We start from the raw sequence: 10,927 nt of genomic DNA, 5'->3' as shown, positions 1-10,927 counted from the left end.
TATATATCTGTGTGTGTTTGCGCGCGTACCATGGCATGTTGGTAGAGTAAACTTTTTGAAAGTCGTAAATCCCCTCAGGTTACGGGTTCGAGTCCTCTCGTGTGTAGGGTGTGGTACTCAAATATTTAGCACACCTAGGAATGATTGTGACTCGTCTAATAGTTTTCGGTTATTCCTTAACTATATGTGTGTGTGTATGTGTGTGTGTGTGTGTCGCGTACTCAGATCAGTTGGTCATGCATCTGCTTGTCAGTTGTAAGTCATCTCTGATCTAGGGTTCGATTTCCCTCGAGTGTAGAGTGTGATTCTCGAATTATTAGGCACATAACCGGTGGTCGGGGCTCGTATCATAGCTTATGGATATATATATATATAACATTTACTTGATAACGTGAAGAATATTTATAGAAGAATTGTCATTTTTTAAATGATAGGGTGTGAGTGTCCCACAAAATAATTGCCCAAAATAGATTGCTGCATTCGAATAAACAATTAATTTTACATAAGATGCTCTATTTATGTAAATTTGTATTTCATATAAAATATTTATATTAGGATGAAATAAATAGAGAAAGGAGAGTGTGTATAAGTGTGAGCGAGGCTAAGCGAAATGTCTTATTTATCATCAATTAGACATAAATGAAAGATTGTAATCATTGGTTTGGGGAGAAAATATTTCGTCCAAACACGGCATGTCCGGACGGCCAACTACCGGGTGTCACGTCGTCATAAACTTCATCGATGGGCTACGTGACGACCAGTGGTTGATCGTTCGGACGTCGCTACGTCTTCATACATCTCATCGAAGGGCGAAATGACGTCCAATAGTTGGTCGTTCGAACATAAGGATCAAGTATCAACATAAGAAATAAATTAATGTGATGCAACTTTAAATATATTTTTTTATCTGAGTCATTTACATAGATACCATGCATTCTTTATTTATTTACATATCTAACATCTAAACTTTCATATTTTTATATATAACACCAAAATCCTTACTATTATATTAAAAATATCATTACTATAATTTTTAAAAGTTAAATACACACTTTCATGTGTAAAATTATGACACCAAGTTGTCATAAATATAAATATAAAAGTTTAGGTGTTAGATTTTGAAACCTTTAGAAGTACGTATATATTTTAAATGTTATTTAAATGGGACAATTTTGGAACCAATTTTAATGTGTTCAAGTAGATTTTTGCATAGCTTCTATAATCACTTATCAAAGTTCCAAGTACATATTATTATGGGCCATTTATGTACATACGGCACAATTCTTATATGTTTACATATCTAACACACAAATATTTATATTTTCATGCATACTACTTAAATCTATAACATCATAAAATATCATAATCAATATCTTTTTTAGTAGTGAAATGCATATTTTTTTGATACCAAAGTGGTATAAGTATTGTTAGCGTGTGGAACCCAATTGGTCTAGAAACTCTGTAGCAAAACCATAGCCTCGTAGGAGTGCCCCAGAGCCCATATCCAAAGGAATAGGAGCCCTGATGCTAATATGGGCGCTCCGGCGTCCAGTGAACTGCGCACTAGGAAGTCCTGCGCTCGAGATGGGGCGTAGCTGCATCATGGTATGTTAGTTTACAGGCTTAGAAACAAAAGCATCGGAAACTCGATGCTTGTGACGGACGATCCAGCACCCAAATAACTTAACTCCAGATATAGCATGTAGGAAGGAAGAACTCGGGAGCGGTGCTCCAAGGCCAGGAGTGGTTTCTCTTAAGATCGGGACGTAAGTCCTCAACTTTTATACAAGAAAGTATCTTTCAACGGCACATGTAACAGGTGTAAGATAGAGCGAGCAGTACAACGAGTTCTATTATGGATTTTTATGGTTTTCACTTGTGTGACCGAGAGAGGAAAGGCATTTGTGAGTTCTACACTTGTAGATAGGTACTTGGAGTGTGGTGCAATATATATATTTCTCCTCATTTCAAAGTGTAATTTTTTATTTGATGTGGCTTTGCTGTTTTCCCCGTTCTTAGGTTTTTTCACATTATATTTTGTAGAGTTTCTAGAATTTCTTATGTTGTGCACTTCTGTTAAATATTTGGCATGGATCACTCGAATCAGTGTATTTTTTTGCTATGTCATTTGGTTGTGAATCGATTGAATCTACTTTTTTTGTTCCAACAAGTGGTATCAGAGTAGGGTTTTCTAAAAATTTTATTCCAGTGAGAGCAATGACTGACGAAGTAAAGTACAAGGTAGAGAAGTTCAACGGTTCAAATATTGCATTCTGGAAAATGTAAGTTGAAGATTTGTTGTTTCAAAAGAAATTGTATTTATCACTGAAAGGAATCACCAAAAAGCCTAAATAGATGAATCTAGAAATATGGGAACTATTTGAAGGAACATACCAAAGTTTCATCAGTTGTTGCATTGACATAGTGAACGAGAAAATTTTGATGGATCTTATGGTGATACTAATGAGAATCCTTCGACGTCAAATAAGATTTTTCTTATGAAGAGATTGTTCAACGTGAAGATGGTGAATGTATTTGGTTGTTGAACATTTGAATAATTTTAACACTGTGAAAAACAAGTTGTGTTCTGTGGGCATCAAGTTTGATGATAAGGTCGGAGCAATGTTTATTCTATCTTCATTACCATACAGCTAAGATGAACTGACCATGGAGATGAATAAATTTTCAGGTAATATGAAGTTAAAATTTGATGAAATCATAGGATTAGTGTTGAATGCAGAAGTACACAAGAAGATGAGCGGTGAAACTTCAAATTCTATGTTGAATGTTGAAAATAGAGGATGAATTCTAGATAGGAATATAGGTAGAGACAGATTTAAGTTTAGGAGAGGATATCCCAGGTCATGTAGAAAACATGGCAGAGGTGCATGTTGGAAGTATGGGAAGAAAGGTCATTTAAATAAGGACAATAAAACTCCAAAAAAGGGTGGTGGTTGAGGTCAAGACAAAAATCTCTCCACAAATGTCTTCATTGATAAAATCCATGGTAGTCCCTAATTTTATCCCTAGATAGTACTTAATCTTGGATGGTAAATTTTTGTACCGCTTTTCATGCATGCCCCAACAAAAAGGTGCTTAAAAACTACACTCATTGTAATCAAAGGATGTTGTATTTGGGAGATAAAAATGCCTACAGAATTACATAAAATGATGATGTTGACATCAAGTTGTTAAATAAAACGGTCTAAAAGCTTGGTGAATTTAAACATATTCTATATTTGAAGAGAAATTTGATCTCCGTGAGCTAGCTATATATAATCATGACTACTTCCACAGGTGATTCGTGGAAGGTGATTAGATGGCAATGATGATGGTTCAAGCCATCATTGAAAGCACTTTTTACCTAATTAATAAGATAGCATATTCTATTGATGTTGCTAGAATAAAGGTTGATGTTGCTCTTTGCACCACAGGCTTGGCCATATAAGTGAAAAAAAGACATGAAGTCCCTACCTTCTAAGAACAAGCTTTAGAGTATAAAATTTATAAATCTTGTTTTTTTGTGAATATTGTGTATATGTAAAGCAAAAGAAATTTTGTTTCTCCAAAAATGAGTCAATAGTGAATTTCAAGAAACTAAAGTTTGTGTACCGCTTCAGTTCAGTTCATTTGATGTTGCCATTATTTTATCACTATTGTATGTAATCACACAAAAAAGATATGAGTTTACTTATTAAATTATATATGATGTATTTGGAGTGTTCGAGAAGTGAAAGGACATGATAGAAATGAGACGGGTTTGAGGTTAAAATGACTTAGATAAGATAATTATGTCGTGTATCGTGACTAGAGGTTCCAGGGTTATTGTGCTTCAGAAGAGATCAGACATTAATTAAATGTTTCAAGGACACGAAAACTAAATGGTGTGGATGAGCACATGAATATAGCCATCACAGAGTGTACTAGGATTATGAGATTGTATGCAAGCTTGTCAAAATAGTTTTGGGTAGAAACATTGAACACAGCAGTTTATTTGATAGATTGTGGCCCATCAGTGTCTTTGAATGAAAGCTTCTCTAAAGAATCCTAGAGTGACATGGAGGTAAATCCATCTCACTTGAAGAAATTTCGTTGTTCACTATATGTTCATGTTAATGCATGATATAGAAGTACACTTGAGTTAAATTCTATCAAGTGTACTTTTATTGGATATGACTCAAATAAATTCGAATACAAATTTTTGTGACAATCAGAATCAAAAGTGCATCAAGGTCAGAGATGTGATATTCAATGAAATGAAGATGTACATGAACAAAAACATAACTCAAGATTTTTCGTCAACAACTTCTAAGGAATCATCCATATATGTTGAGATAGAATGCAACAGTGATCTGGAAGATGAAGAAAGAATTTGTGCTCAATCTAATGAAGAACATGAAGTTTCTCATGCACATGTTACTATAGTCGGGAGGTCCAACAGTTGACACGACCAATATAGAGGTATTCTCCTTTATTGTACTATCTTTTGCTAACTGATAATGATGAGCCAAAGTGCTGTGAAGAGGCCACTCGAGTTGAAGATTCAATGGATTGGGATTTTTTTATGGATGATGAGATATTATTATTGAGATCAAATTGGTCATTACGATTTGTCAGAATTACTAGATGACAAAAGAGCACTACACAATAAGTGAGTCTACAACTGAAAAAAGTTAGATGGTAACAGGTACTACTAGGAAAGACTTATTATAAAGAAGTTTCAAAAAAATGTAATGAAGATAATAATTGTCATAGTTATGCCAAGCTTATTAACCGAGGAAGATCTAAAGCTGAAGCAGATGGATGTAAAAACGACTTTATTATATGATGATCTAGAAGAGGAATCATATATGATACAACAAAATGGTTATGAGAATTCAAGGAAAGAAGACATTGTTTACAAGATGTATAAGGGTTTTTATGGTTTGAAACAAACACCAGGATAGTAGTATAGGATGTTTGATAGCTTCATATTAGATTGTGGGTACATGAAGTGGGCAAACCATTGTGGCTTCATCAAAAATTTTGGTAAATATTATATCTTTCTTGTTTTATATTTAGATGATGTGTTGATTGTAGAAGAAAATATTAAAAAAATTAAAAACTTGTATGAGCAATTATCAAGGGAGTTTGAGATGAAGGATTTAGGTCCAATCAAAAAGATCATCGATGTGATAATCAACAAGTACAGGAGTGTTGATACAGTGAAGTTGTATCATATAAAGTTTATTGAGAAGATCCTACATAGGTTCAACTTGAGTGAGGTAAAAATAATATGCACCCACTTAGGTAATCACTTCAAGCTATCTAAGGAACTATCACCTAATTCTGAAGCAAAGAAAGCAAAGATGGGAAGAACCCCTATGCTTCAGCTATTGAAATTTTAATGTATGTGATGATATGTACAACACCATATATTCCACATGCAGTAGGAGTGGTCAGCATATACATGGGTAATATAAGCAAACCTCATTAGGATACGGTGAAGTGGATTATTGGATAAAGAGAGAAACAGTCAACAAGGCACTTTATTTTAGAAGTGCGAGGATTAATCTACAAAGATTTGTGAATTTAAATTTAACAGGGGATATAGATGGTAATAGAAGTACAACATTGTATATGATGTGGGAGCTTTCTACAAGGCATTGTTTTGCAATAGCACCCCCCTATAGGCTTTGATCATGGCTTTTGTACAGTAAGAAGCTAGACTTGTAGGGAGTCATTCTGCAGGGAGCCATCCATGATTCCTGCTACAATGTTGAAGGATTTTTTTGGCTTAAACCGGTCCAAGTGGGTTAATCATCACTTTCTATTTGTGAATTTTCCTTCTATTTTGAGTGGGGCCCATGCCTCTTAACCCCGGGACTATATATTGTTATTTATGCATGTTTATGTTAGTTTTATATATGTTTCTATTCAGGACAGTCATCATCTTCTAGTGTTTTTCTATTAAGGTTGTATCTAAAGTTGAAAAGGCGCTCCAACTGTAACTAACATGAGGTGGTGACCATCTCCCAAGAATTGAATGGTACATTGTGTTTTCTTTCGCCAATGGAAAATTGCTCCCTTGTTGTTCTTTCTGCAGTTTCTCAGTGTTTAAACATTCTCCTTACTGCCACACACTATATCAATCCTCCATTTGTTGTCTCGCAGTCCTACACCTTCCCCACCACTGTCATTGTCCTTCTTGCTCATTGTTGCCTCCCGAAAATAGTAGATTATGACTTTCCTGTTTTATCCACCCGACCAACTGTTTCTCCCATTCCATCCTATTGTCATTAGTGCAACTCCTCCCCTTCATATATAATCCTCACGCATCATCTCATGGTTGTTTGCTTGTTGTCTAGCCCAGAAGAAACCATTGTTTTATTTTTTTTACTTGTCAGCTATCATTTCTACCCTGTGCCATCTCCCAAAACCTCGCTAACCACCACCACCACTTTTATTGGACACTCTAGTTATGTTTTTTGTGTTGTGTCTGTTGTTTTTCCCTTTCAAGTGTGTTGGTTGTAACCATGTTGTGTCTGTTGTTGTTTTTCCCTTTCAAGTGTGTTGGTTGTAACCGTCCATTGGTTTTTTCAGTAATAATATATTTGTTTGTTGTTGTTTGGGTTAACTCCAGTATTACTTAGCATTAAAGCTAACATAATCCTAGTTTTATCCTAGAGTTACGTAAACAGCCCTTCCTACTTAACTCAAAAATTTTACTTCACACTCTACTTCACACCCTACTTCACACCTATACAACCTATCCCACCTACCCCCACCCAACCCCTATTCATAATACCAAAGTCGAACGTCGATCAAGAGTTTATCATGGAAGAGATACAACGACAACGACAACTCTGTTAAGTGCAACAACGGCTCAATGAAATTGAGGAAAAAACCCATGAATAGGTTATCGTCAAACGTGATTGTAAGATCCAGAAGAGCGAGAAAAACATCTGAATCTCTTCCATAATGATGATTTCAATTAAGAAGAGAATCGACCACGACGCTTCCGAATTCAATATCAGAGGAGACTGAGAGGAAATGCCTGTTGAAGGATACATAAACTTAGGAGTGAAAGTGGATCTACCAAATTTGAGTGAAAAATGAATTTGGATGACTTCATTGAGTGATTGTTGACTGTTGAGAGGATCTTTGAATATAAAGAGGAGCCATATGACAAAAAAGTATAGCTTGTTGTCATCAAGCTAAAAAAAATGTCTCTTTGTGGTGGGAGAATCTGAAGAGAGATACAGAGAGAGATGGGACTATTACGGTCTAAGAGAAAATGAATAAGGCGATATAGCATGGTACCTATCCCCATATTACCACCAAAATATTTACTTGAAACTTCATCAACTGCAGCAGAGGGAACTATCAGTGGAGTGTATAACAAAATTTATGCAACTTAAGCTATAAATTGTGAGCTTACAAAGATAGAAAAGCACACAGTATACAAGTACTTGAGAGGCTTGCAACCCTTCATCAGCAACGTAGTCCAACAACAAACTTATTGAACGTTGAGAGACGTTCAGACCTTATCACTGGAGTTGGAGTAACACAAAAAAGCAAAACAGGCACCCGCCTTCAATCAAAGAGTCATCTACAACTAGAGACATAAGCATAAGCACACTTTGGGGAGTTGAGTGAACTGATCAGGAGAACGACAAAGCCGCTCAAAGTGAGAAGCACAAAAAAAGTAGCAGACTCAGTATAATTTTAGCCAAGAAATGCTTCAAATGTCACAGATATGGACACGTCGGCTCCAACTGCCAGATAAGCAGAGTTATCTCATTCACCGAAAAAGGTTGGTGGAGGAGGTGAGTTGAAGGAGGCAGCCGAAGAACAATGAGTACTAGCTTTCACTAGATTAGGGCGAGATGCTTGCCATTTCACTGTTCCTTCAGACTGAGCCTACAAGGGAGCAACAGTTGCTTCGCCCCAATATATTCTACATAAAGTGCATTGTAGAGAGAAAGGCATGCAGCCTCAATCATCGACAGAGATAGCAGTAAGAATATGGATTCCACACATATGGTGGAAAAGTTGAGTATCACGAGTAGGCATTCCAAGCCGTATTCTCTGACGTGGTTGAAGAAGAAAAACATGATCAACATTGACAAGTGCCTCATAAAGTTTTCTATTTAGATTCAGCTGCATGGTTCTTCGTGGTTCGTCGTGGTGCACATGGATGTTTGCCACTTCCTATTGAGGAGACTGATAACTTGATCACCAAATTCAATACAATAGATTCAAGAACACCTACTCATTCACCAAGGATGGAAAACACTTAGTTCTCTTACCTTCTACGGAGTCTGAGGTTACAGGTGCATAGTTCCCCTACCTTTTGTGGAGTCTAAGGTTGTTGGTGTTCTTGCCAGTGGAGAAGCACCGGTGAGATCAAATTTGGTGATGATAGAAGATAGAGAGATAACATGGTAGATTTCAGACAATGGACAGCTACTACAAAGAGAATTTTAAGATATCCTGGCTGAAAATTGATAGCTGGAGCCGGCACTGTTAGGGGAAGTGCAGTATGTCCTCACGTCAATTAGGGTTGAACCAACTTTAAACTACTTTTGGAAGGCCCTGTAAAGAGATGGAAGCTTCTCTACCTTCAACGTGTTTGATTTGACTCTAAACTATGAGATAGAAGTTTCAATGGATGAGGTCAAAGCTCCCCTTAACCTAGAAGACTGACGGGGGTGTGAGTGGCTTAGGATTCCACTCCCACATTCTAGCGCATGAACTGGTCTCCTCTATGGCTTTGGCTCCTTTCAGCATTGGGGCTAATCATAATTATCTAGAACTTACATATTTGCTTCATGTGTAAAGTTTGTCGTATGTTTTGTCTGGACAGTCGTAGCCATCTCCTGGCTTCCCTCCTAGGGTTGTATTCAAGTACGAGTAGTGCTCTGGCTGTACCTCTTTCTAAGGCGATGATTGTCCATCATTTTCCTTCCCCTGCAACTTTCCTTTCACTACCACCATCTCCCCTCCTCAATGTAGGGACTCCCAAACAGCCCTCCTTGCTTTCCTCCAGCATTTCCAGTCGTCAGCTCCCCTTCCTTCCACTTGCCAACCCAAAAGTTGGCCACCCTATAAGGACAAGTGAATGACTGTAAGAGGTTTTTGCTGCAGCAGATACTAAACCAACCTATGAAATTAATGCCAAATGTGTAGCACACTATGACGCAATACACTGTGGTAGAGTATGCATTCTTTGTTGTTAACTTGAGCATCAAAAGAAAGCAATGCATGAGTCTAATATATCACTTCTTTGCTCCTAAAGCATGCTATTAATAAAATTGTATTGACTAATTATGGAATCAATTCACTTTTCCAACTACTACAAGAGCTAAATAAAGCTTAAATGAAATGTTTGAATTAAATTAGAATGTCAAAGTTGTTATCAACGTCAGAGATATGGTCACAAAAATAAGAAAATGATGAAAACATCCTAAAATATGGAATACTCTGGATTACTAAGACTGCTAACATGATGCACTACCATCAACACAAACAAAATGCAAATGTAAAGAAAGAAAACCTTAAGGCATTAAAAGCAACCCTACAACACTACCAATAATCTTCTCGCAAAAAATTTTCCGTTATTTTAGACAATCATACCAGCACCAGTGCACCGGATCCCATCAGAACTCCACAATTAAGCGTGTTTGGGCGAGAGTGGTACTAGAATGGGTGACCCCCTGGGAAGTCCTCATGTTACACCCCTCCACTAAATAGGACGCAATGGAGAAAATTGATTCATGCAGCCGACCTTACGCAGTGGTTTAAGGCTTTGTTGTTGTTTGTTGTTAACCATGTCAGCTAATTATAAAAGCTAGTCTTCTTTTTTTCTCCTTTTTCTTAATCAAGGTTTCTACTGAAAGCTACCAAACTGTGTTGGAGTCAAAGTAAACAAAATGAGAACGGAAAGAAAACCTGAATTACTAAGATGAACAACGCTTATGTACCTAATATGCATTGTAGATAGATCAAACAGAAACCAAGTGCAATTTCAATGGAAAATTGGAAAATAAACTTACAATATGAAGCTGTTGACGCATGTATCCATTCTCATAAACTAAGTGTGACACCTGCTTTTGCAAGCGGTCATTCTCCTCCATCAGGAGCTTGTTCATAGCAGTTAGCTTTCGATTGACGGTTTGGAGACGAGACGCCTCTTTTCTCTGCTTCTCACGGCACCTAAACAAATAGAAGGAAAATAAATATATGTAAAAGCAAGAAAAAGTTAGTTCATTGGTTATATCTTTGAAATTCTAATATACCACAAGCATTCTTTAAGAAAAATACAGGTGAGCTTATGTTCAGAATATATATCAGTGAAAAAAAAAATTATGACATAGCAATCAATGGAACAATTTGCTAACAAATTAGGCCTTATTATAGCTGCAAAATTCATGCAGTAAAACAATTGTTTCTTCACTTTCCTATAATCCAGTATTATTTCAACAGTGATGGGCCAATCACAAGATCACCCCTTTCCATCCATAATTCTCAAAACAAAGAAACATGGGATAGAATCTTAGATGCTGTCTGGCTACACATAGTATTTAGTAAATCCTGTAAATTGAATTTAAAGTGATCTTGAAGGATTACAAGCCAACAATTATTTGCCAATGAATTATTGTGACCTATTTGGCAATTTACTTCAGGATTTCATATTTGTGTGAGAAAGATTTCTTAAATCCAATAAATCCTCTGAATGGTGTGATTTGACAAATACTAAACTTAACAATTAAAAAAACTAAATTTTAATGTATATATATATGTATGTATATGTATGTATATATATGTATGTATATATATGTATGTATATATATGTATGTATATATATGTATGTATATATATGTATGTATATATATGTATGTATATATATGTATGTATATATATGTATGTATATATATGTATGTAT

At 36.1% G+C, this 10,927-nt stretch overlaps 1 protein-coding gene across 1 annotated transcript in view; it reads right to left on the bottom strand.

Moving 5' to 3' along the window:
• The window catches only part of LOC110023177 (homeobox-leucine zipper protein HOX32-like), a 19,395-nt gene that overhangs the window by 2,326 nt on the left and 6,142 nt on the right, over positions 1-10,927 (bottom strand). The window contains exons 2-3 of the mRNA XM_020722452.1: positions 10,038-10,197; positions 1,472-1,595 (exon numbers count right to left, since the gene is read on the bottom strand). Coding sequence (XP_020578111.1) covers positions 1,472-1,595; positions 10,038-10,197 — 284 coding nt within the window. The remainder of the gene's footprint in view (positions 1-1,471; positions 1,596-10,037; positions 10,198-10,927) is intronic.

Source organism: Phalaenopsis equestris, unplaced genomic scaffold (genome assembly GCF_001263595.1).
Source record: "Phalaenopsis equestris unplaced genomic scaffold, ASM126359v1 Scaffold000221, whole genome shotgun sequence".
NCBI classification, from domain to species: Eukaryota; Viridiplantae; Streptophyta; class Magnoliopsida; order Asparagales; family Orchidaceae; genus Phalaenopsis; species Phalaenopsis equestris.
The sequence above is the reverse complement of the archived record's forward strand: the minus strand, read 5'-3'. Positions and strand labels throughout refer to the sequence as shown.